Source organism: Notolabrus celidotus, chromosome 16, assembly GCF_009762535.1.
Source record: "Notolabrus celidotus isolate fNotCel1 chromosome 16, fNotCel1.pri, whole genome shotgun sequence".
Lineage (NCBI taxonomy): Eukaryota > Metazoa > Chordata > Actinopteri > Labriformes > Labridae > Notolabrus > Notolabrus celidotus.
The window spans coordinates 10,498,292-10,522,444 of NC_048287.1; the positions used below are offsets into that span (position 1 = coordinate 10,498,292).

Genomic DNA, 24,153 nt, shown 5'->3' on the forward strand with positions numbered 1-24,153 from the left:
GCGCCAAACATGGAGGGCTTTCATATCACGGAGTGGACTGGTGACCTGCTGCTGTGCCAACAGCCCGCTGGTGTTACTGGGGTTGACGTCATGCGCCAGCTGACGCGCCCACTCAGGCCGGCGTGAAGTTAGAGACTGTGACGGAATCCCAGACAGGAAGCGGAGGTTTTGATTTCAATGTAAAAGCACCATGGCTATAACTGATTAAATTTCCGTTGTAAGCATTTTATTTTATTGTAATGACTATAAGCAAACAACTGGCTGCAAAACGACCTCTGCAAATTAGTCTGTGTACAAACAAAAGGCATAATGTTCCTGAATTGTGATTAGGGTGGATAGATAAAATGTAACACACATAGTAGCACATGCAGTTGAAATTGCCACTGAAGCAAGCCACAATTGCTTCAAAAATGTAATTTACTTAGGTTCATTCACTCACTTGCAAGGGTATTGTTGTGATAAATGGAGAAAATGGGAGCAACAGGTGCAATGGCAAACAAGGGACACTTTTGCTGCATTGGTTCAGCAGCATAATTTATGGATGTTTTATGGATCCAGATTTAAAATCTACAATATACGAAATTCCTCAATTGTCAGCTCGTTACCCCGAAGTGCTGAGTTCACCGGTTTTACTTTGAAGGCGTGTTTATCTCATCCTGTTGGACTTGGGGTAGTTTTATCGAGCTGTCTCAAAGAGAGAGGAGGGCAATCCCAGCCTTTATTTTTCTTTCCAGACGACCACAGTTGAGCACAAAAACAAACTTGAACCAGATGAGCTGTGGGTCAACATTCGCGTTAATGTCCTCGTCTGAAGAAGTTGAACTGAAGAAAATTGGCTGAAGAGATTTCTCTCTTTTTGTTTTTCCATTGTTTAAAAAAGGGAAGGGCTGTGCTAAGACAAAATACACCAATTGGAAATTAAGTTAAGCGACAGTGAGTGCGCACTTTACGCACAGAGCGCAACATGAAACTTTGAAACGATGGACTACCTTGTCTTTATTGTTGTTCAAGTGTGAGGCTGCACTTAGGCTACTTGATTGATGACACTTTTTTCAAATGTCGTTGCAACCATGTGCTGTGGCTAAGAACTTTTAAGTGCACCAAAAACCTGAGGCGGTACGCCTAAAAAACACACCATGGGGGCCAAGCAAAGCACCCCGGTGTTTGATGGCAGAACTCGAGCTTATTCCAGCTCTGATCTACCATCTGGAAACTCCGGCGGAGTGGAAAGGGTTGCGGGGTTTAGGTACACCAATGGACCAGATGGCCCGAGGATTCGGTATACGGGGGGTGGACAAGCCAGCTCCGGGCTCAGTATACCGGCCGGCGGCAGGTCAGGGTCACACGTACTCAATCAGAGCCTCGATGGCACGGATGGTGACGACGAGGGCCAGCTGCCTCCTGATGGCCACAGGTTGCTCATAGGCTCCCTTCCTGCTCACCTGTCGCCTCGCCTCCTGGGAGGTAAGATTGTAAACTAACTAATCTTCAACAAATTCATAAAACATCTGCAAAGAAGGCAGTCAAACATACTTGTGACAAGTTATTTCTCAGGGGACTGCCATGCTTTTGAATGCCTGGTTTCTTTACTGTCCCTGAAGTACACACTGTTCTTGTTAATCGAAGTCGAGAGACAATGGTGGATTTATGTATTTAGATCTTTCTTCTGACCTCTTTGCAATGTTTCATTCTTTAAAAAAAACCTTTGTTGTTGCTATTCGTAACACTTCGAGTTTTGGAGTCAGCACTTTAGTTTATGTAGGATACCATATGTTTATATCATTTTAATAAACTGTATTCACTACAAGTATCAGCCAAAGTTACTTTGTATTTTTCCATTTGATATGTGACACCTTGTATATGGTAATAGAAGTGTGATGAGTGAGCTCTTTGTTCAGCACTTCTGCACTTTTATTGTAGCCACAGGTGGCTCTTCGATACTGCACTGTACTGCTGTCTGCCTTATTTTGCCCCCCCCACCTCTTACAAAACTGGCTTGTTTTTCACTGAGAGGGAAGAGTGCATAATGTAGGTCAGCAGATAAGAGCTTCCTGCTGGTTACACATTGCCCGACACACACACATATACACATGCACACAAGCTTCCTGAATCTTCAGACAGAGCTGATTTGAACTGTTAGATTGTCTCAAGACCAGACCAAAAAAAACAACAACTGAAAGTAAAAGAGCTGTAACAAAGGCCTTACAGTGTTGTCAAAGGGAAAGCAGAACACTTAAACCTCCTTCTCAAGTGTTCCCTGAATCCTTATTTCTGCTGCAGAGTTCCTGTAAATCACCCATAACCCATGTCCTCATTTATTGTCATGTGGTCATGAAAATTATGGCTGCGGTTTGGTCTCCCCCCCCTTCTGTTTAAGGGTAAAGGTAACTTCCCCAATGAGGAAGTGCAATCCTTAATAACATCATCAATTATCATTGCTCATGTCATCAATGTGACTATGACTCTGCAGGCCTAACTTCCCTTTTTACACATTATTCTAAAAATATTAGATTCACACCAGAAACAGAGATTAAAAAAGAGGATGCTGACTTTATGATGCATTTGTTGTCCCTTTCTTAAATACGATGCAAAAGAGGAAGTTAGCTTATCTCAGGTCCAGCAGCACCTGGCATGTTAATCTTTGTGCAGCCATGATGATGGCACAGGGTCAGGCCATGTTTATCTGGGTCAAATTATGAATTAATAAATGCCTTGTCTTATTCCCAGAGGGCAATAAAGTTTACATAACCACATCTCAGACTAAAGGTGCGATTACCGTCAGCTTTTGAGTGAGCAGTGACACCTGAATATTGTGTGATTAGCTAAGCAGATTGTAACAGATTGTTTACAGCAGACAAAGAGCTAGCATGTGCATGGGGGTGTAAGGTCATTTAGGACTGTGTAAGATCATAGCTGTCCCACGCCCTCTCTTGTTTACCTATCAATAAAAAGTTATGAGACAGACGTTAGCATGTTCTTGTTTGTGTATTTTTCTCCCAGGGTTCCACTGTCCACTTTGCTCCAAGTTTTTGGCAACGGATGAAATTGAGAAGCACCTGCTCAAGTGTTTCAGCAAAATGCGCCTCACCTACAACAGTAAGAAATCTGGGGGGAAAGTACAAGAATTCATCATGGGAAACTGTTAAAGATGAAGATTTTTTTTGTATTTTGCTACAGCAACTTTGCAAATCTGTTACCCTTGAATTTTACCTAAATTTCTATTTGAAGTAAGCACAAAAAAGAACATTTTAAATAACAGTGATTGTGGATGATACAAAGCAACTAATTGTATAGTCATTTGAACAGGAGCTTGAATTACGACTAACTTACTAGTTTAAGAGTAAGAAAACATGGCTGACTAGCCATGGTGATGATGTTTGGTTGTTTAGTTGACTTAATGCTGATATCCCTGACAATGACGAGATGAAGGATTCATTTATCAACTATATTAGAAATAAATAATTTAAAAATATTCCAAAACAAGTACTAAAAAAACATACAAGGCTCCATTTGTAGAAGGATGGCCATTGTCAGTAAAACCAACGTTTTGTCCTTTGACCCTCCAAAAAAATCCACGTCTACTTGCAGTCCGTATCATACTTATTTCCCTCATATATTGTTTTATTCTAATATTTACATTCATTTTCTCCTTTTATTGACAGTATGTACTGCTTGTATACCCTCATATTAATTACATGATACTTTGGATGGAACTGGAAATGTTGGGAACTAATGAAATCTTTATTTCTGATGATTATTGGAAATCAACCTCTGGTGTTTTACATTACCATTGACTTTTTAATATGGTTGTATAGACCTGCTTCCAATCACTTAAACTGATGTTAGCATTTAATCATTGACAATTTGTTCTATATCTTATAAGTTCACCAGAATTTGTCATGTTAAACCTTCATCTATAGGAGAACTTTTTACTTGAGCTGTCAATTCTTAATCATAATTGTTATAGTGTAAAAGGTAGAGTGCTTCTTTTTGAAAACACATGGTGTGAAAGTAAAGGATGGCACAAAATGAAAGCAGTCCAGTCAGTGCTTGTCCTTTAAAATTGTCCTTAAATGCAGTACAAAAACTGAAAGTGACGATGTTCAACCCCTCTTTTCATCTATACTTTCACAAAAAGTAGATGTCGTATCCATGACTAGATCACAGAGAGGATCAGTAACCAATGTACAATGGTTCTTACAGTTTGTTAAGGAAATTATTGTCAGGAAACATGCACCTGCACTAACAACACGTTAACAGTGCAGCATAAAAAAGGTCAAAGCAAATCCAGCTGCACATTTACACAGCCATTGATATGGGAATAGACTATCTGTAAAGGCACCTGTGTAACAAACACACCACATGTGCACATACAGGAAAGGGAAATGGATCAGTCAATTGCAACACAGCTTTCACTAAACACACTTCCTGCAGTTAGAAACATCCCAGCCTACACAGTGTTGCATGTCTGTAAACAAGAGTTGGTTGTTTCTCATCTAAGAGAGAGAGGGACACGCACACGCACACGCACACGCACACACACACACACACACACACACACACACACACACACACACACACACACACGTCTTAAGCTGGCACACACCCACAGCAGCATGCATGCCACTGATAAATTAACGTTACCTGTGCAGCCATAGGCTGAAAACTGGCTTAGCTTATCACATTAGTAAACGTGTGAGACTTCCAAAATCAACATTTTTCCTTCACCTAACTCATGCACATATTTGTTTTTTCTCTTGAAGAATTAACTTGAGTGTGTTTAAGAAAGCTTCAAAAAGATCATGTTACTCCTTCACCCCAGGTATTGGCATTAGGGCCTGTCTTAGCTGAATAAGCAGGCAAACATGTAAGAAAGAAAACTTCAGCATTATCTCATCTGAGACCAAATGTTCTCCCAGCCATCAAAATAGACCATCAAACTATATAAAAAACAATGACAGCTTCATGTTTCAAAACACATTCTCTTCCCACTTATTTACTTTGTGTTAAACAGAGAATACCAGTTCTCACTTGCACAGATGACCCCAGGTACTTAGGTACCAAAGGTTAAACATCTGCCCGTGAAGGATTTAGTGACTGAAGTGAACATCTGATGCATGGTGTTATGTCCCAGTCAGCTCTTTTTCTCAGTTTGTTTCCATGTTGTCTTTATCAGAGGACATCCTGTCCAGAGACTCTGGGGAATGTGCCATCTGCTTAGATGAGCTGGAGCAGGGAGACACCATTGCCAGGCTGCCTTGCCTCTGTATCTACCATAAAGGGTAACTTACACACACACAAAGACAGTTAAAGGTGACATATCATGCAAAATCGACTTTTTAATGGTTCTCTACCTGAAATATGTTTCCCTGGCATGTCTACAAACCCCCCTCCGTTTTTTCATTCCCTGCACAAATGTGTGCTAACAAGGAGCTTAGGAGGGAGGCGTGCTAGTTGTAGGGTGTCTTAATAAACACAAAGGTCGGTTTTTACTCCCCACATCTGCAGATTTGAAGATCTAGTGGATGATTTTTATTTTCCGTGGAAAAGTGCTAGCGCTAGTTAGCATAGCCACATAGCTACATGCTCGTAGCTGTGTACCAAGACACACGTCTACATACTGACAAATAAAACAACAAGAAACAAAATCTGTGACCAATTGTTCAGAAAGGTCCTGCTACAGGCGCCTCTCCGTCAGGATCACAATCTGGATCAGATTCAGAGGGTTGAAGTAACGCGGTCCGTAAGCAGTGTGTCTATTCAGCCAACATGTAAACATTAGATCAACGTGATGGAGAGCTGAGGCCACAACCACTTCCTGAGGGGGCGTGGTCAGAGGGAAAACAGACCGTTCTGAGCAGGGCTGAAGAAGAGGATTTTTAAGGCATGCCAAAATCTGATTTCAAAGTGTTTTTTTGAGCATAAACTTTAAAGACGTGTTTTGGGGACCTCTTAGACCAATATATATTGATGAAAAAAGCGTGATATGTCACCTTTAAATTAACAGATTGCAGCTGGACATAGTTTGACCAATGCATTAAAACACACTTTTTAAAGATTCAACATTCTGATCAATGTTTCAAGTTGAGATATTTTGGGAAATATTCTTCTTTGCTTTCTTGACAGTAGTAAATTGATAACTTCCTGATTTCTATTGGGTAAATATGAAGCTATCTGCTGGCTGACTTGGCTTACCATGTGTAACCTGTACTCTGTATGCCAAGCCAAGATAGACTTTGTTACATAACCCCTTGTGTGCACCAAACAAAGGAGATACAAGACTTTAATTAGTGAGCTTTTAAGGTGTTGTTTGATGGATGTTTTACCTTTGGACAGAGTTGGGCTACTTGTTTCCCGGACTTCAGGCTTAATGCTAAACTAGACTAACATGCTGTTGGCCCATTTGTTTTCCTTTCTTAATGACTGAGAGCACACGCAAAAGATAAAATGATGGAAATGCTAATCTATTTGTCGAAATTAAGAGTACTCACTTTGACCAAAATGTAACAGATGACAGTCATTTCTTAGCAGTCATAAGGCAAATTCTTAATCATATTCTATAGTTGGAGAGAGAAGTTGTGAAATGAACATGGTATTAGCAAATACTGGTTTTCATTACAGCTGAGAAACTTGAAAAAAAGCAATACCAAAATCCAAACAGAAATAGTTAAACACATTAAAAACTGTACTTATTTGCTGTCCTGCTAAGAGTAATTTGAGAGAATTGATTCCACTCTTAACCATGGAGTAATACCAACATCCAGTAGGTTTAGCTTAGCACAAAGGCTAAAAACAAGGAGAAGCAGCTAGTCATATCAAAATATATTCAAATTGTTGAAGGGTTTTAATATTATGATGTCCAGGAAAGTGTGCTCCAAAATAAGGTGGATGTTTGTGCTATGTTTAGACAAGGCAAGACCAGCAGTTTTCTCAGTTTTCCAAGGTGAGCTAAGCTAAGTTTAGCCTCTGGAGTGCCCAGTGGCCTTAAATGTAACAGACTGAGACAGAGATGGGTATCAGTCATCTAACTCACAGCAACACCTTCATGAGGTAATTCACACATATTCACACAAGTTAATAAGAAATTAAATTCTGGGGAGCTGTTTTTTTTTTTTTAGATTTGTAAAGATAATTCATGTTATGTTTTTGCTTGGTTTGATCTCAAGAAAAACCTCTCCATTGTCTGTTTTTTCCTGTTTCAGGTGTATAGATGAGTGGTTTGAGGTGAATCGCTCATGTCCAGAGCATCCTGCTGACTAAGAGCCATAAGAGACTACTTTCAGTCAATTTTTCATCACTGTGATGGACTGTGTGCCTGACCTCATCCCAAAACTGTCTGTTCCAGCCGAGCACCGCGCTCCTCAGGGAATTTAGGACATTTTTGCGTACAGGATTAATCATGTTGCCTGATGGACTATAAGTGGACTGTGGACTTGCTTCTAAAGACATCTTGGGAAACTCAACTCAAAGAACCACTGGTGGAGTAGTTCTCTCCATAAAATATGTGAATGTTCCTTGTGCCACCTGCTGGCCTTAAGTAGCTTCCTCCAACTTGGAACCTGAACTGATTTGTTGAACATGGTGTGTTTGTATAACAGAGAACTATAACCAACATGGGAGGAGAGAAACGTCTCTTTTAAGCAGATATTTAGTTTGAAAGATTGTTTATAAGGTTTCATCAGAACACTGTAGGCTCATGGTGTGCAATGTGAAAAGCAGCCATGGATAATAAAACAAGCCTATACCAGCTTTAAGGGAAGATCACAGTGTTGATGGTCGTTAGGAAATAGATCTGAATTTCATTGTGAAATTGGCTATCATTGTGCAACAATCATTGTCCTAGACCAAATAGTATGACGTGAAATAGTGTGTCTTTGTTAATCAACCTCGCCATTCAGAACCACAGTAATGTTATTGTGTAGTTTTGCGGTGGAATTAAAAAATATTCGTAGTCATGTCTAATGATGATTTATGCTCTGTCTAAGGAGTGCCATAATGTGCTGCTATGTCATAGACTGGAAAAATTGTATAACCTTCGAACCTTTGTTTATTGTACTTTCTACTTGTACTGTAATAATTGCACAACAATAAATGTTTGTCTTTGTGTCTGGCTAACAGGAAATATGCTGAAAATTGGTCACTCACCCCACCATGTTAATTATTGTCTGAGATATGCACTATTTCTGTGGTGGAGACAGGATTAAGATGAGGAAAAAATTTTAATGTATAAAATATTCCATTCAATCAGCCATTTGCAACACCCCTGCATACCAGTAATATGCACTTAGTCTGTATGACTTCATCTCTAAGACAAGCCACAGGCAGACTTTCCAAAACATTTGCACCATGGATGTTTCTATTAGACAGATATTCTAATGTTTGGTCAGAGTTACGAATTTTTTGCTATGCAACTCAAAGACAATACAGGTGATTCATAAAGTGTTGTCTGCAGAAAGAAGTCAGTGGAGAAAAGTAATGACTCCCTGAGGGTGGGCATGCACAGACAACGTTCAAGTATTTTGATTATTGCAAAATAGACAGCCAGTCAGGTTTCAATTTTCCAAGGCTGTTGCAGACACAACACTTCAGTATTCATTATGCTGTGTTTGTATATTCTTCCACATAAGGTATCTCACTATTAAGAGATGAATGAAGATAGGGAAAGATGTCACTTCGATAGGAGCATTTAATATCTGAAAATACTTAACTCATGTCTACATTAGTATCTCACAGGCTATTTCAAGAATGAGACTGGACTACTAAGCAGAAGTTGATGAAGTTTCTTTTTTACTTAAGTGACATATCTGTATATCTGTAAATAAATACATTTTTAAAGACCATTAATGATCAATGAGATGGAAGAAAGCCAAAAATTCAAGTAGGCCTTCATACCAATCGATTTAAGAAGATTTTGTAAAACAATTTTTGATCGTTGATTACCTTCTTTGAATTCAAGATTATTTAAAAGGTAGTTGCATTCAAACAGTAGAATATGCTTTTCTATTACTCTTTCCCCCCAGTGAGTCATTATATCCTACAATAAAACAGAATAAATCTTTAATATTGTGTGTGCTTAGTAAGTAAACCGTGCTGGCAGAGCCTTTCATGCACAAGTTATGTGTTTACAAAAGCTTTATATAACAGCCAAGAAAGCAATTGCCCAGAGACACGTTAATTCATTACAATTAACTAGGAAAACACACTAGTGGTCAAACAAAGTCCATATTTTCTCACTTGGTATTATAATGACTGGCTTCTTAATGGATATTTGCCATGTAGTTTATTAAAATGTTCTTTTTTATAATAATATATTAATGATCATTGTAACTTTCTATCTGGACGTGTTTAGAAATTGAAAACACGAAAATGCACCAGAAAGGCTTGCAACCATAGGCTGTAAAATAGCTTGCAAACGCTTACAACCAACACGTGATGCAAACACTGTGCGCCAACACCGTCGCTTGATTTCTGACGTAAGCATACGGCTTGCAACCAACGCAAGCTTTTCGTAAAGATTCATAGCTCAACTGGATTTTGCTCTTTTGTTGACCTAAAACGACATTTTACGACGGAGAACGTCTAATTTCCCTCACAAAAGACAACCCTTTTTAAGGTAAGTCTTTATTTCCGCACAAAGTTGCTTCGTTTCCGTGTAGCAGTAGGACTTCACAATTCTCTTACCAGACTTCTCGTAAACTTAGCCTAGAGCTAGCTAGGCTAGCTTTGCGTTCCTACGCTATCAGCCCCTCTCATATTCAAATTATAAGCTAAATGAAGATGTTACTCACGCGGTAATTTCTCTGCCTCTGTAATTGTGTAAAGCTTAAGTAAAATGTATGTGTTTTGTAGCCTGGGAATCGACAACAAGAGTCAAGATGTCGTACATGCTACCACATCTCCACAATGGCTGGCAGGTAGATCAAGCCATCCTCTCTGAGGAGGACCGAGTACTTGTGATCCGCTTCGGACACGACTGGGACCCAACATGTATGAAAATGGACGAGGTCCTCTACAGCATCGCAGAGAAAGTGAGATTTGTTTTTGTTTCAGCCTGTTTGTGTTGTGACATTAGCATGATTAGCTACTGCATGAAAATGAACAATAGAAAAACTTACCGGTGTGTTGTGGTAAAAGTGTGAAAGCTTACCACGAAGAGAGGGGACACAAACAGCATTTTGAATTCAAGTCTTTTTTATAAGGCAAAACAAGTTCAGTGGGATCAGCAACCCAACCCAACCCAAGATGTTTATAATTCTAACTCTAGACTTATTTCTTCACGTATGGTTATTCAAATTCTATTTTTTTTTTCCATAAACTTTATTTTAAAATAATAGCTATGCTCAGTCCCTCCTGTAGTACACAGTATGCATTTCAGCTTGGATGGAAATGAGGAAATACTGTCACTTAGGGCTTTCGTTTTCTTTGAATGCAACATTAAGCTGAAAATAATATGAATATGAATGTTCTTATTATTTTGATTTAGCTTATTCAAGCATTTTATTTTAACTTATATTGTCTGCTTTTGCTTTTCAACACTTAACATACAGTAAATAGGAGGGTTTACTCTTGTGTGTAAGTTACAAAGTATCACATCTAGGTGTTGTAAAAGAACTCAACAGTAGTTTATATGCATGGAGGTGTGAACTGGCAGAGCAGCTACCATAAATAGTGACCTTTTCATGTTGTGTTGCCCTGCTTGTGATGTTGAATGCTTTGCTCTATACTGAAAGCATGATGACTCATTATTGTGTTTATATTTTACCTACGCACACCCCCACAGGTAAAGAACTTTGCAGTCATCTACCTGGTGGACATCACAGAAGTACCTGACTTCAACAAGATGTACGAGTTGTACGACCCCTGCACCGTCATGTTTTTTTTCAGGTATTACATTCCTTACGTGATTATGAAATATCAATTACATGAGACTCAGCTGAAGATAACCAAAATGTTATTTACATAAATTCCATTGCCCAATATTGACATCATAACATACAGCAAGAAGTCATACATGCAATTTTTTTTAACTACTGCTAATTTTCAGAACATGACTTTTTTTTTAATTTCACATTTATTTATTTTTTTCTTTTCAGGAACAAACACATCATGATTGATTTGGGAACTGGAAACAACAACAAGATAAACTGGACAATGGAGGACAAGCAGGAGATGATTGACATTGTTGAAACAGTATACAGAGGTGCAAGAAAAGGAAGAGGTTTGGTGGTGTCTCCAAAGGATTATTCTACAAAATACAGATATTGATTTTTTTTTTTTCTCCCGGACATTTTCCTTTTTTTGTGTGTCATGAGACAGAGACTAAAAGTGAGAGAAGGAAAAAAAGAGATTTTTTTCAACACTTTTGTTTTTGCAGTGTCAACGGAAACAAGACTATTTTTTTGTATAAGTCATGATTGCATTACATTGTGACGTTTGTCATTTTGTGTACACATTTTCATGTTATTCAGTTTCTTTTACAAGACTTGCTGTTCATATGTTGCAATAAAAATGAATGCATATTTAAACATGAGTGTTTATTCTGATGGTTCTGTTAGTTGTTCCAGGCTCCAATTTTTTACAAACTTTAATAGCGACAAAGAACAAAGTAGAAGAGTGACTCAAACCTTAAAGTTTATTAAGTAACTCGAGTCAATACACAATTTTTATTTATAAAAGAAAAGTATATATAAAGAATAACATAAATCAAAGAGCTCTAAAAGCATTCCTTCATTTAGCTGTGGAAGCATATCACCCTTTTCACTCCTGCTGATGTGAGTGCCTGACAGTGATTGGCTGTAACCAGAGTGCACTTCCCTGAAATATCCTTCAGATGGAGCCAGAGATCTTTGGTTGCGTCAGCCTACTGATTACATTGATTTAATACTAAAGAATGTGATTACTGATTTACCCATTATCAATTTGATTCGTTTTAGTGAACTGGTTTGTCAAACATAAAACAAAATGTACATCTGCAGTCCCTAAGAAGGTATGCAAGTAATACAAATCAGGTTCACAACATAAGAAACACTGATGTCAATTTAACCAATCCTGTGGGATAGGAGATTCCATTCAGCTTCAGCTCTTCTTACTCATCTCTTTGCCTTCCAGCTGTGAGTGATTGGCTGTAATCCCCTGAGGATAAAGGGTTTGGTTACATTAATTAAAAGATGAAATAAGAATATTTGTTAAAGTAGTGAAAACAACAAAGAGGTAGCAAATGATAAGAGTTTTGATGGGGGATGGTTTCATAATTCGTGTCATGGTTGGACCATTTAAAGGCTGGCTAGTATACAAAGAGCATATAAATTGAGGATAAATGTAATATTTAGGTGGCTGTATGTATTGTTATGGCACTATCCAAACATTCTTCACAAACATATACAGAATAAACAAATACAGATGGGGCCTCTGAGGCTGAGTTCTTACAAACCAGATCTTTGCAAACGTGAAAAGTTGTAGAATAACAGATAAGCAGCTAAAACAGAACTAATTGTCTGAGACACGTACATAGCTGAGTTAAGTGTTTATGAGTGTCATGTCCTTTGGGGGAGAAACAGCTCTAGAGTGTGCTTGCCTTCCAGCGCCTGTCAGAGGGGGAGGACTTCACATAACTTTTGGTTGGGGTGTGAAGTGATGTACAGTGGACACAGTAAGAATATGTTCCTCTGATATAGATGTTTGTTTTTATTTTGGCTCTGTTGTTATGACAGCAATGTCACATTTTTGGAACACATGCAGTTGGTATATTTTTAGAGATTTTAGGATGATTTGCCGGTTGTTATTCACATAAATCCAAGACTAAGCAGAATTCATCTACCAGAATCACTTAATTTAAATCCTTTCGTAGAAACTGGTGATGCACTGGATGAACAACCATGTGCTGCAAAGTCACGAGTGCTCATCATCTACAGCCTTAAGACACTCAAAAACAGTAAAAGATCATGTGTGAAACAGTCCTACCTCAAAGTGCAATGCAGGGTAGTTACTACAGGCCTTGATTACCACAGAGGGATATTTTTTATGCAGTTTTCAACAGAAGCGTGAACCCTGGCAGCAGTCAAGATTATAGTGACTAGAGTTGACAAGAGTCACAGAAAGAGGGAGAATAGTTGTGGGTGAGTCCCATCAATATTAGTTATCTGGCAGTCCCATCTCTTAAAGCCCTTTATACCACACGCATCGTCCAATTCTCTGAGTGATTGATGAGGTGATGGGGGAAAAACTTTGTGTCTCTCTATTTCACTTCTTGTTTTTGTTTTTGGACCTAAAATCAGAGATGGAGCTCCTCCAGAGGAAATATCCTGACCTCTTCACTCCTCCTGGATGAGCCAAGCTGACACTCACTTGGGATAAAACCTCCACTTTAAGTCTGTTTTTTTCTTTGCTTGTGTCTAATTCTGAACATGTCTGGTCTTGAAATTTCCCTTAAAGCTGACTCCCCTTACCTAGCTTCCAACAGATCACTGTACGATTGTTTCTTCCCTGGAGCTCTGGCAGTGGGAAAGATGCAGGGGGACAACAAGGATGGCTGGGCAACAGCTGGAGATCTCTAGAGGAGACGAGGAAGGAGAGGGAGGCCAAAGACTGCTACGGCTGCTGCCAAAACAAAATCCTCTGACCACACTTGGTTGCTATTGAGTGAAACCACATCATCTCTGAAATGTCAACTTTTCAGGAACCAGGAAATACTGTGCTTTCGATTTGAGTGCCAGTCATTTTTTCAACCTAACAAAATGAAAACCAAGCTACAGGATGACTCATTGTGCTAATATGTGTACACTGGCGAGAACAACTTTATTTGCAGCTCATTTTCTAATCTTTATGTGCGCAGACCATGATGAAGACCACTATACACCCCCTCTAGGCCTCCCATGTCCTTTCCATTCAAATTAACTTACACTCTGCCATGCTTTTGTCTTTGTCTGGCCTGTCCCTGCAGGGCCTGTGTACACTACAACTGTGCCATTGCTCTCATATGGAGCATGGGGCCAAAGGCCACCTCCATTGGTCCATTTTAATTCACATTATCATGCATTGTTGTTCCCGATTACTGTTAATCAGCTCAGCCTCAGGGGGACAGGAGAGGCCTGGACCACTAAGGGTTACTGGGAAACTCCAGTCTAGACACATATGGAGACACGGCGGGATGCACAGAGCACTAAGTGAATGTATGTGAGTGGGGAAATAAAGGAAGAGAGGGAGTTGTTTTTCATATGGACTATTTAGAGAATATGCACACTCACCCTCAAGCCTGGGTAATCCAGGATCTGTTTTCAGCTGATAGTGTTTAAATAGATTTTCACAAAGAAGGTGCAGCCTGCAGGCCACGAGGATCATCTGGTTGCCACGGGGGAAGACGTACTGGCATCCCTCCACTTTCTTTCTTTGGCTTTCCTTCCCTCCTCTTCCTCCTCCTGCACTAGTCTGTCACTGTCCATGTGGGTGCCCAACGTGGGGGCAGGGCGAGAGGCAATTGCCAATTTCTGGGACACCCCACCCCCAACCCTGCAGCTCTCCCTCCTGGCACTGATGCAGACACACAGACATACAAAAATAATGTGTTAACCCTTTCCTTTTACCCAGTAACATGTAGCCACTGTGCGTCATTCAACTGTGCGTCATATCTCGTTTCAGGCCAATGACTTCTGAAAGTCATCCACTACATCAAGTCATTGCATTGTAGTTTGGAAGATAAATCATACAAAGCATTCTGGGTATAAGTTGTTACAAAAAAGTCATTTGCAATACTTTCATTTGCCTACATGTTGCTCCCATTCCAACCAGAAGCTCTAAATGTTTAATTTAAATCTCTGTGAGAGCCTAAATATTGAAACATCTTTACATTGCAAAGAGAGGGTGCAAACACACTTAGCCAACATGTTTCTTCACAATTGCTCAGCTGTTATAAGAAGCTTAAAACAAGGATAGTAAAAAACCTAAATACCTAAAAACCTAATAAATATTTTGAGATATGATGTTGTGCAAACAGTTGAAAAGGATTACACTACAATAGCTACAGAAATCTTCTCAGAAATCACAATAATCCGACTCAGAACACTATTTCCTGATACAGCCGATTTAGGAGTCTCAGCTGATGTCATCAGTGTGTTGCTTTCAGGTAATGAGGAGGTGAATGTCAGTTTTTTCTGACTCCTGTGTTTGAGTGAAATCATGCAAAATGCTGAGGACAAAAGTAGATGTTTTTATGCAATTTGTTGCATGTGAGGAGTACGCTATTAAAAGAAAGCAAGAGAGCTGAACTGGAGCCTTCTGTATGCAAACTGTGCTTCAATCTCTTTAAACCAAAAGTTTTACTTCCTTTATCCTTGATGTCTTGTCTTCTTTCCATGTTCCTAAGAGTTTGTCCCAGTCTGGATCACAGTGTGTAATCTATTTACCCACATTTACTAATGAATGACTATTATGAATGTAATCTCAAGTTTTACTGCAAAGATCAGGGCAGAGTTTGCTCAGATTTAAAGCTCATCTTGCATGACAGATACGTGTCTTTTCTGTCATTCTGGGGTTTGGGGAGACAGTATATGGTGTGTAATTGCACAACATTGTTAACTACTGCTATTTCCACAAAAAAAAGACTCCATCTTGCTCAAATGCACGTGACCAGTCATGTTCCAAGCTAACATCCATGATTGTTAAATCTGTGACCTTGTTCTTGCATGTCCTTTAATTTTCTCATCCTACAAACTCCTTCGTCCCTCTTGGGTTATATCACAGTTACTTTACATAACCAACACACCAGGGAGAACTATCTAGAATCATCTCTCTCTCAACACTTTTTCATACCCTAACTCCTTCAAAGGGAATGTCAGTCGGGAGACATGATGGAGAGATAGGATAAGACGGTTTCCTGTTCTATATTATGATAGGAGAGATGGGGAGAAAAGGCTTATCTCCAAACTCTGATTCAAGATCATATTTATTCATCCGATCCATTTTCTTGTTAGAGCTCTTCATTTGCGTGGGCTTCAGGGTGGGTTTGAGTTTTGTCCCTGTGGGGGAATTACTCAAAGTAAGTACTGCCTACAGGTTGGTGAAGATTAACGAGAGCAGATGTTTCATACTGATAAAATGCAGAAACTAACAAACAGACCCTCCGCCGTTAGACGACCTCCTCCCTGACTCAATTCAAGATGCTGACACACTTAGCAGTCGGGTGTTATGTGGGTTTGATTCCCTTCTTTCCCCTGTTTGCGTCTGCCTTTTCCTCCACTTATGGACCTGTGACTAAACGGATTTACATCTTTCTTCCTGCATCATTCCCAAAGGGGTGTCATCCCTCCATCTGCGACAAAATGAGGGGTCTTTTTAACTTAACTGGAACGAATGCACACAGAGGAGATGTGTGTTTATGCAGTCTGCAGCACTGCTGACTCTGATGTACTCCATCGTACACACACACAGAACAAACACACATGGATCACATGAGGCCTCTTTCTCCACACATTCAGCTCCATTCATGGCAGTGGCCTCCATTCAAAAACTTCAGGCCTAATTAGCACCCGTCCAGACCTCACAGCAGACCATCAGGCCTGCTGCCGCACAGGAGGTGTGACACTGAGAAAGGCTGCAGCTGAACACACACACACACACACACACACACACACACACACACACACACACACACACACACACACACACACACACACACACACATACACACACACACACACACACACACACACACACACACACACACACACACACACACACACACACGCACAGAGGGGACACACTATTTGTATTTCAATCAAATGAGACTTAATTATGAGATCACAGTTATTTACTTTTTAAGTTCAGAATATATGAGTGAATTATTATTTTACAAGTATAGAAAAATAGGAGAAATGTGCATTGCCTTCTGCGATTAGACTACATTGTGTTGTCTTCATGTACTAGAAGGGGTAGTAAAGCAGAGAGCAGGAAAGGATACCCCCCCTAATGGAGGATAGACATTTGTGGTGGTGGTGGTGGTGGTGGAGGAAGGACAGAATGACCTGAGGAGCTGGAGCTGGACACTGATGAGATGGATTGGAGGTGACCTGGGTGGAGCAGGGTTGCAATGCTTGAACTGCAAAGCTGCCTGAAAGAGGAGCTAAGGGGAACAGATAAAAATTTGTTGGCATGGCAGATGATTGGTTGATAAAGGTTGAGTATGACTGTGGTTGGCTCATGCTTGAAATAATTAACAATTGTAATTAGCTGATCACCAGGACAGAAATAGACAGAGGGAGGATTATGAATTATGACTTAAGTATAGCTGAATGAATGAATGATTACAAAACAGATGTCCTGCTTGAACTTACTTCTAGCTTCAATTTTACCCCATCAACATGTCCAAAAGTCAAAAGTTGATCATGCTTATATGAAAAATACTTTTTTAATTCATGAAGGGTGCTTTTCTTGACCATTGTATGTTACGTTCTGTTACTCTGTCACATACAGTCTGTCTCCAGGCCTTGAGGACTGGTTCCAAATGGTACTCACAATAGTCTGTCTCAAGTGATGTCACTTAAGTCATAATTGGCAGGAGCTCAAGACTTCAATTTAGCAAAGAAAACAATCATGGGAGGTGGAATCTAAAAGCAGTGAAGTAACTAGACCTTTGTAGCCCCCTCCTCTTGCCTGATACATTATGCTACCAGCATGACATGGTGTAATGGAGGTACCAGGATTTGATGAGAGGGATAAATTCGTTGGTGAAATACAGTCCCTGGTTCAGTTGCAACTTCCTATATCCCCAATAGCTTTCTTCCTCAGCTCCAAATAGCTCTCTACTTTTTATCACTGGCAACCATCTCTTCAATTTCAGCTTATTAACATTTTGCACATTATCTGTTTACTCATAACAGAAAGTAATACTCAGCCTGTCATTGAGAGTATTTCATCCTGAAAAAGGAAACTTTGAATTATAAACTGATAACCTTCATTACACTTCAAATCATTCTTTCACTGTGGTTTTTTAAGTTAACACTGTATCAAAAATGATAAAGAGTCAGCTGCTAGTGAACTCCTCTAATGTTTCATGTCAATATTTGCCGTTTAAAAAAAAGAAGCATTTCGACCAGCACTTGACCCTCTCGTGTTTTGAACAGCTCCTGAGTTTTGTTTGATTCCATTTTGTACAACTGATCAATACTTTATGGATGGTGACAGAGGCAGTACTTAACTTGGATTGATTGTAGCATGGACTGCGATCACAGTCCATGAAGGCATGCTGGAATCTGTTTATGTGAGATTATAATGCTGATTATAGTGTTAAATAATATCAATGCTGAGAACATTGTCATCAATTCTGATGTTGTTTTCTGTAGCATTAGGTTTAGATAGACCGTATTAGCATGGCTCTTAAACTGTAAGCCATTTTTATTCTGATTCTGAATTATATCTTGTCGCTGTTATCCTCAGGGATAAAAAAATACTCCTCCTAAACTTAGGAAAGACTTCAATGTAGTTTTGTTACATTTTGCAAGGGAAATGCAAAAAAATGTAAGGGGCTACCCTTGAACCAAATATTCCTCAGCACTGGAAACTTTTTATGATACACTAGCCTCTTTCATATATATGCGTTGCTGAAAATGTCAAACATTTTAAAGGAGGTTTGCCCCTGAAATTTTCCAAGGTTGCTTGTTCACACATGTCCCTCACAGCGAAAAGTTGCTGGGTGGATGTTTTATTAACTCGGTCATGTGTCACTCTTCTGTGTTTGCACCGACTGCATGATATTAGCGTCATCAACCTGCCCACAAGCTTGCACTGACTTTCTACAAATATTTCCTTCTGCATTCCTGCAATGGCTCAAGCCGTTTTCATACAAACAATTAAAGTAGGAGACTAGCAGGAAAAAGTCTTTGTAAAGTTGGGTGAAAAATGAAAAGTTTGGCTGTTTGGGTTCTTATAAGCAGCTCATCCCAAAAACTTCAGCTGATTTTCAGTTTTATGCATATGTGAATAGAGCTAGTGTTAGGTTTATACAATTTCTTAAATTGCCTATGTTATAAAAATATTCAATGTAACAAATATTAACATTTATAGTCTGCTCTATTGTCATGAAGCTGCAAACATTAGGAGTTTTTGGTAGATTTCTTCTTCACTGATTTTAGAAGCAGGCCTAATGTCACCACAATATAGAGTCCCCTGTTCTAAATAAGATAAGAGAGTCCTTTACTCGTCCCTCAACGGGGATATTCAAGTGTCACAGTAACAAGGTAGACAGTGCAAAAAATGTAAAGCAAACAAGAGCCTATAAAATATAAATTATTAAAAAGTTATTAGCAATTAAAATTAAAGAGGTAAAAAATAAGCATATCTTACAACATATATATATAAATTATTGGTTATAGAGTCTGACCGCTGCAGGTAGAAAAGACCTGCGGTATCTCTCCGTGAGACACCGCGGGTGAAGAAGTCTGTCACTGAACGAGCTACTTAGTGTTGTTATGGTCTCCTGGAGGGGGTGTGACGTGTTGACCATCAGAGAAGATAGCTTTGCTATCATCCTCCTGTCAACCACCACCTCCACAGGGTCCAGTGGGCAGCCCAGGACAGAGCTGGCCTTCTTCACCAGTCTGTTCAGCTTCTTCCTGTCGTCAGCAGAGATGCTGCTTCCCCAGCAGACCACTCCAAAGAATATGGCTGATGCCACCACAGAGTCAAAGAAGGACTTCAGAAGAGCCCCCTCCACACCAAAAGACCTGAGTCTCCTGAGCAGAAAGAGTCTGCTTTGTCCATTCTTGTGCAGCGCATTTGAGTTGTCTGACCAGTCCAGTTTATTGTTCAGGTGAACACCCAGGCACTTGTAAGATTTCACAATCTCAATGCCCATTCCATGGATGTTCACTGGTGTGGGAGGAGGGGGCTTGCGTCTTCTGAAATCCACCACCAGCTCTTTGGTCTTTCCTGCGTTGAGCTGGAGGTGGTTTCTCTGGCACCAGACTGCAAAATCCTGCGTCAGTTCTCTGTACTCCCTGTCGCCCCCATTGGTGATTAGGCCAACAATGGAGGAGTCGTCAGAGAACTTTTGCAGGTAGCAGCTTGCTGTGTTGTGGGTGAAGTCTACAATGTAGAGAATGAACAGGAACGAAGCCAGAACCGTTCCCTGGGGGGGCCCCGTGCTGCAGACAATGGTGTCAGACTGACACCTCTGGGCCCTCACATACTGCGGACGATCGGTGAGGTAGTCCAGAATCCAGGCCGTGAGGCCGTGAGGAGGTGATCCACTCCAGAGTGCTCCAACTTGTCCCTCAGAAGCAACGGCTGAATGGTGTTGAAGGCACTGGAGGAATCAAAAAACATGATCCTCACAGTGGCCCCAGCCATGTCCAGGTGAGAGGGCTCTCTGAAGGAGGTAGATGACAGTGTCATTCAACCCGGTGCCAGGTTGGTAGGCGAAATGGAATGGGTCCATTGATGGTCTTACCAGGGGTCTCAGGTGACCAAGGACCAGTCTCTCCAGGGTCTTCATCAGCTGCGATGTCAGCGCCACCAGCCTGTAGCTGTTGAAGTCTTTTGGGTTAGGGGTCTTGGCACTGGTACCAAGCAGGATGTCTTCCACAGCTCTGGTACCTTCCCTAGTTTCAGGCTCAAGTTGAAGATGTGCCCCACAATCCCACACAGTTTGTCTGCACAGTATTTGATGAGCCTTGAGCTGATGCCATCTGGACCTGCAGCCTTCCTCGTCTTGCACCCTCTCAGTTGAGTCCTCACCTGGCTAGATGAGAGGGGGGGGTCTGAATGCAGAGTGTTGAGGGACAGGGATCAGTTGAGGTAGGGGGATAGGGGGGAGGGCCAGTCACAGCTACAGTAGGCAATGGGGGTTGCAGCAGTGGGATCTGGGCAGGGGGAGGGGTTGGTTGACTGATCAAATCTGTTGAAGAAAATGTTCAGGTCGTTCACCCACTTTAGATCCCCCTCAGTCTGGGTGACAGGTTCCTTGTACCCAGTGATGGTTTTCAGGCCCCTCCAGACTCCGCTGACGTTCTGCTGCAGCTGAGGTCTTTATAGTTTTTCTGCCCTCTATTAAAACACATTCAGAGTAAAATAAAGAGACTGACCAAATCTGCCACAAAATTTTTGTTCCTGGCCTCCTCAGTGAAAATGTGTTGCTATTGGCCATCAAAAACCTCAGAGCTTCATGTCAACCCTCCACCTTATCACACAATCCCCATCCCTCTCTCCCTGACCCTCTTCACCCCCCCTCTTCCACCTTGCTGTTCACATTTCCTAATCTCTGCTCCTCTGCCTCTACATCGTCACTCTCCTCCTTTGAGCCACTGTCCCCCTACCTGCCCGCGCGTGCTGGTACAGCCCCGTCTCTCTGCCTCTGTCAATGTGTTTTGCCCTTATAAGGAGAGAGCACAGGCAGACTGTACTAACCGCGTGAGCTTGGCGGGGGTGTTGCAGGGGCAGGGAGACCACAGCCACTGTAACAGGAGGGTGAGATGGGAGGAGGATGGAGGAGATTGGATGGAATGGCGGAGGGGTGGGGGAGTGGGGCGGGGGGGTGAAGCTACCGCACTTCTGTCAATGACTCCAAGACGACAGAAATAGGCACAGGGGAGGAAGAGGAGGGGAGAGGGAGGAGAGGCCGGAAGATGGTGAGGAGAGGCAGGTGGATGTGTGTGTGAATGTAAATGCTTGGATGTGAGGCTGAGGAGATGTTACTAAAAGACAGAACACTTCCAAGAATCAATTTCCTTACACAGCCGAAGTCCATCCACACCAATAATATTTGTTTTAGAAGCTCTGTTTTTCTCTCCTCTGATGCTGTGAGTGTGTCTGCATGATGCCAGCTCACCAGCTGCCCACATGCTCATCAATATAGAAGTGTAACATTTAGCTGGTGAGAGTCATGGAGTGAGAGTGTGGGCTTCAGTACGGACATCCGTAGTGCAACGTGACTGGTCCAGGGCTCAGATGTTCTGTCTTTTGATGAGAGCAATAAGATCACCTTTGACCGGGTGAACCTAGTCATACAAAAACAACTCATTTGAGATTATTGCTCATGTTCATGATGATTATCTTGAGAGAGGGCTGCTCAGATATAGCAATGCACTCCAATAACAATTTTGGTTCTCAGAAGAGGGTTAAAAACAATTCATGCACAGATATCATGAATTGTTGTTTTGCAAATTTTTCCCTTTTAAACCTGTTGCTCACATTATGCAATATAACTCAGAGCCAACCTTATAATTAGAAAATGTTCTCACCTCTGTCTCACTTCAGCTCCAAACTTTAACACAACATGAGACTCCTGCTGGCACCACAAACAGCCTCTTATAAAGTTTGTTTTTAGTGCAGATGTCCTACTGTAAACTAATACAGACTAATATATTCAACTAATAGACTTCTCTGTGTGATATCAGTGGAAGTCTCCTTTAAGAGAGTAATGGTCAAAGATTAAACTCTGTTATTATCTTCATCTTTAAGGGGCATGTAAACAAAGTGTAATGCATTTTTTTTTTAAAGTTGTTTTCTTTAGACATAAAGAATACATTTCACATCAGTTAATGTGAAACTTTACGGAGGAGACAAAAACTTCCCTACCTCTTTAAAAAGAAATAGTTGAGCTGATAAGTAATTAAGCACCTCCTTTCTTGATTCAGCACCATCTTTTACCAAAAGTACCTTTCTCTAGTCCTTTTCATGAATGCAATCCTGCAAATTTCAAGAAAATTTCAGGATAGCCTACCTCAACATTTTTCAAAGTTGCATGAAGTTCTGGGGTGTGTGTGTGTGTGGGGGGGGGGGGCATGATGTACAGGGGACACTGAGGTTGTCACTGTGTATGTGCACAAGGTCTCCCAGATATCGGTCGAAGCAGAGTCTGCCAACCTCCTTTTGTTGAAAAATGAAGCCAATGCAGAGGTGCAATAAAATCCAGTTCCTTGATCGTCCACTTGAAGCTGGCTGCTAAAGCCAAGAAGACCCCTTAAAGTCCCATGTTACAATGTCAATTTTTACTGCAAAGTTGAACATGTTTATAGCCTGGTTCAAAAATAAGTTTTGGGTATGTTGCTCTGTTATGTATTCATTCACACTGTACAGGGGGTGAATTATTTATATAAAACACGCATTAAGATAATATAACGGGTAAGAGTTGGACAAATAATTTGCTAAATCAGGGGCATTGGTGATCTGATGCACAGGTGGGCATGTTGTAGCTGTTTGCCTGGAGGCCAAAAGCCCACCCCAGCTCCACTTCTTCATCAGTGTCTGGGTCAATCAGCCACCTCCCGCTCGTCCAGAGAATGCTGTTTTGGCGGGTCAGGGGGAGAAAAAAAAGTTCTGTATTGCAGGGAACATTTGATTATTCACAATAATCGGCCAAAATCAACCGGGAAGAAGAAGGTACAATACAATCAGCTGTTTACTTTATGCATCTCATTTACCTCTCTCGCTCTCGTCTCTTCATGACATGCTGTCAATCTGCTCTGCTTCAGCACAATGGATGCAAAGCGACGAGGTAAAGTATTTATTTGTATTTACGCAGCACTATTGTCTGAAAAGTGACAACAAGTAAACTTTGTAAACTCATTACGTACCGTAGTTTAGACTACAGCATGTGAGTAGACTGTGGCGTGATCTATTAAGATCCCAAATAACGAGCGCTAGTTTGCGTGTGCAAATAATAATTTAGCACGTGCTATTTCTGGGCGTGTTGCGGGTGATCTACTATGACTGCGTGCGCAAATTGTAACAGGTGCAAAAGTGGTGCTGACCGCCCTTTAATGAGGATTTTGCGTGTGCTATCGGCTGTCACCATGGACAGTTTGAGAGAACAGAGTGGCCTTAAGCGATAAATGAAGTTTGAAGCCATGGAGTTGGAGATCTTTGTGGAGGAGGGAAATAAACACATGGGTGAACTCCAGCAGAGACATCTCAGTGTTAGAAACATGATTTGGGAGGCCATCTGTGAAAAGGTGAATGCTGTGAGAAAAAACAGAAGATCTGCCGATGAAATAAACGCATCTCTTCTACTCCAAAACGCAATCAGTGTTTTGATGGAGTTTAGAGAGCGATTTGATGAGGCTTAGTCTGCCACTCTTGCTCTAGCTACTTAAATGGGAAGTCAATCGCCGTTTTGAAACAACCAGGGCCAGAAAAGTTAGGCGTCACTTGGATGAAGACAGTCGC

At 40.9% G+C, this 24,153-nt stretch overlaps 2 protein-coding genes across 2 annotated transcripts; both read left to right on the top strand.

Moving 5' to 3' along the window:
• Positions 1-688: 688 nt before the first annotated feature.
• On the top strand, positions 689-8,122 carry LOC117828373 (E3 ubiquitin-protein ligase ZNRF2-like). The gene is made up of 4 exons (XM_034705473.1): positions 689-1,464; positions 3,001-3,096; positions 5,177-5,282; positions 7,203-8,122. The coding sequence occupies exons 1-4, from the start codon at positions 1,137-1,139 to the stop codon at positions 7,258-7,260; spliced, it is 588 nt and encodes a 195-aa protein (XP_034561364.1). The 5' UTR covers positions 689-1,136; the 3' UTR covers positions 7,261-8,122.
• A 1,302-nt stretch (positions 8,123-9,424) lies between these two features.
• On the top strand, positions 9,425-11,310 carry txnl4a (thioredoxin-like 4A). Its single transcript, XM_034705612.1, has 4 exons — positions 9,425-9,613; positions 9,850-10,028; positions 10,781-10,884; positions 11,094-11,310. Exons 2-4 carry the CDS (start codon positions 9,876-9,878, stop codon positions 11,263-11,265), a joined length of 429 nt encoding a protein of 142 aa, XP_034561503.1. The 5' UTR covers positions 9,425-9,613; positions 9,850-9,875; the 3' UTR covers positions 11,266-11,310.
• Positions 11,311-24,153: the final 12,843 nt, after the last annotated feature.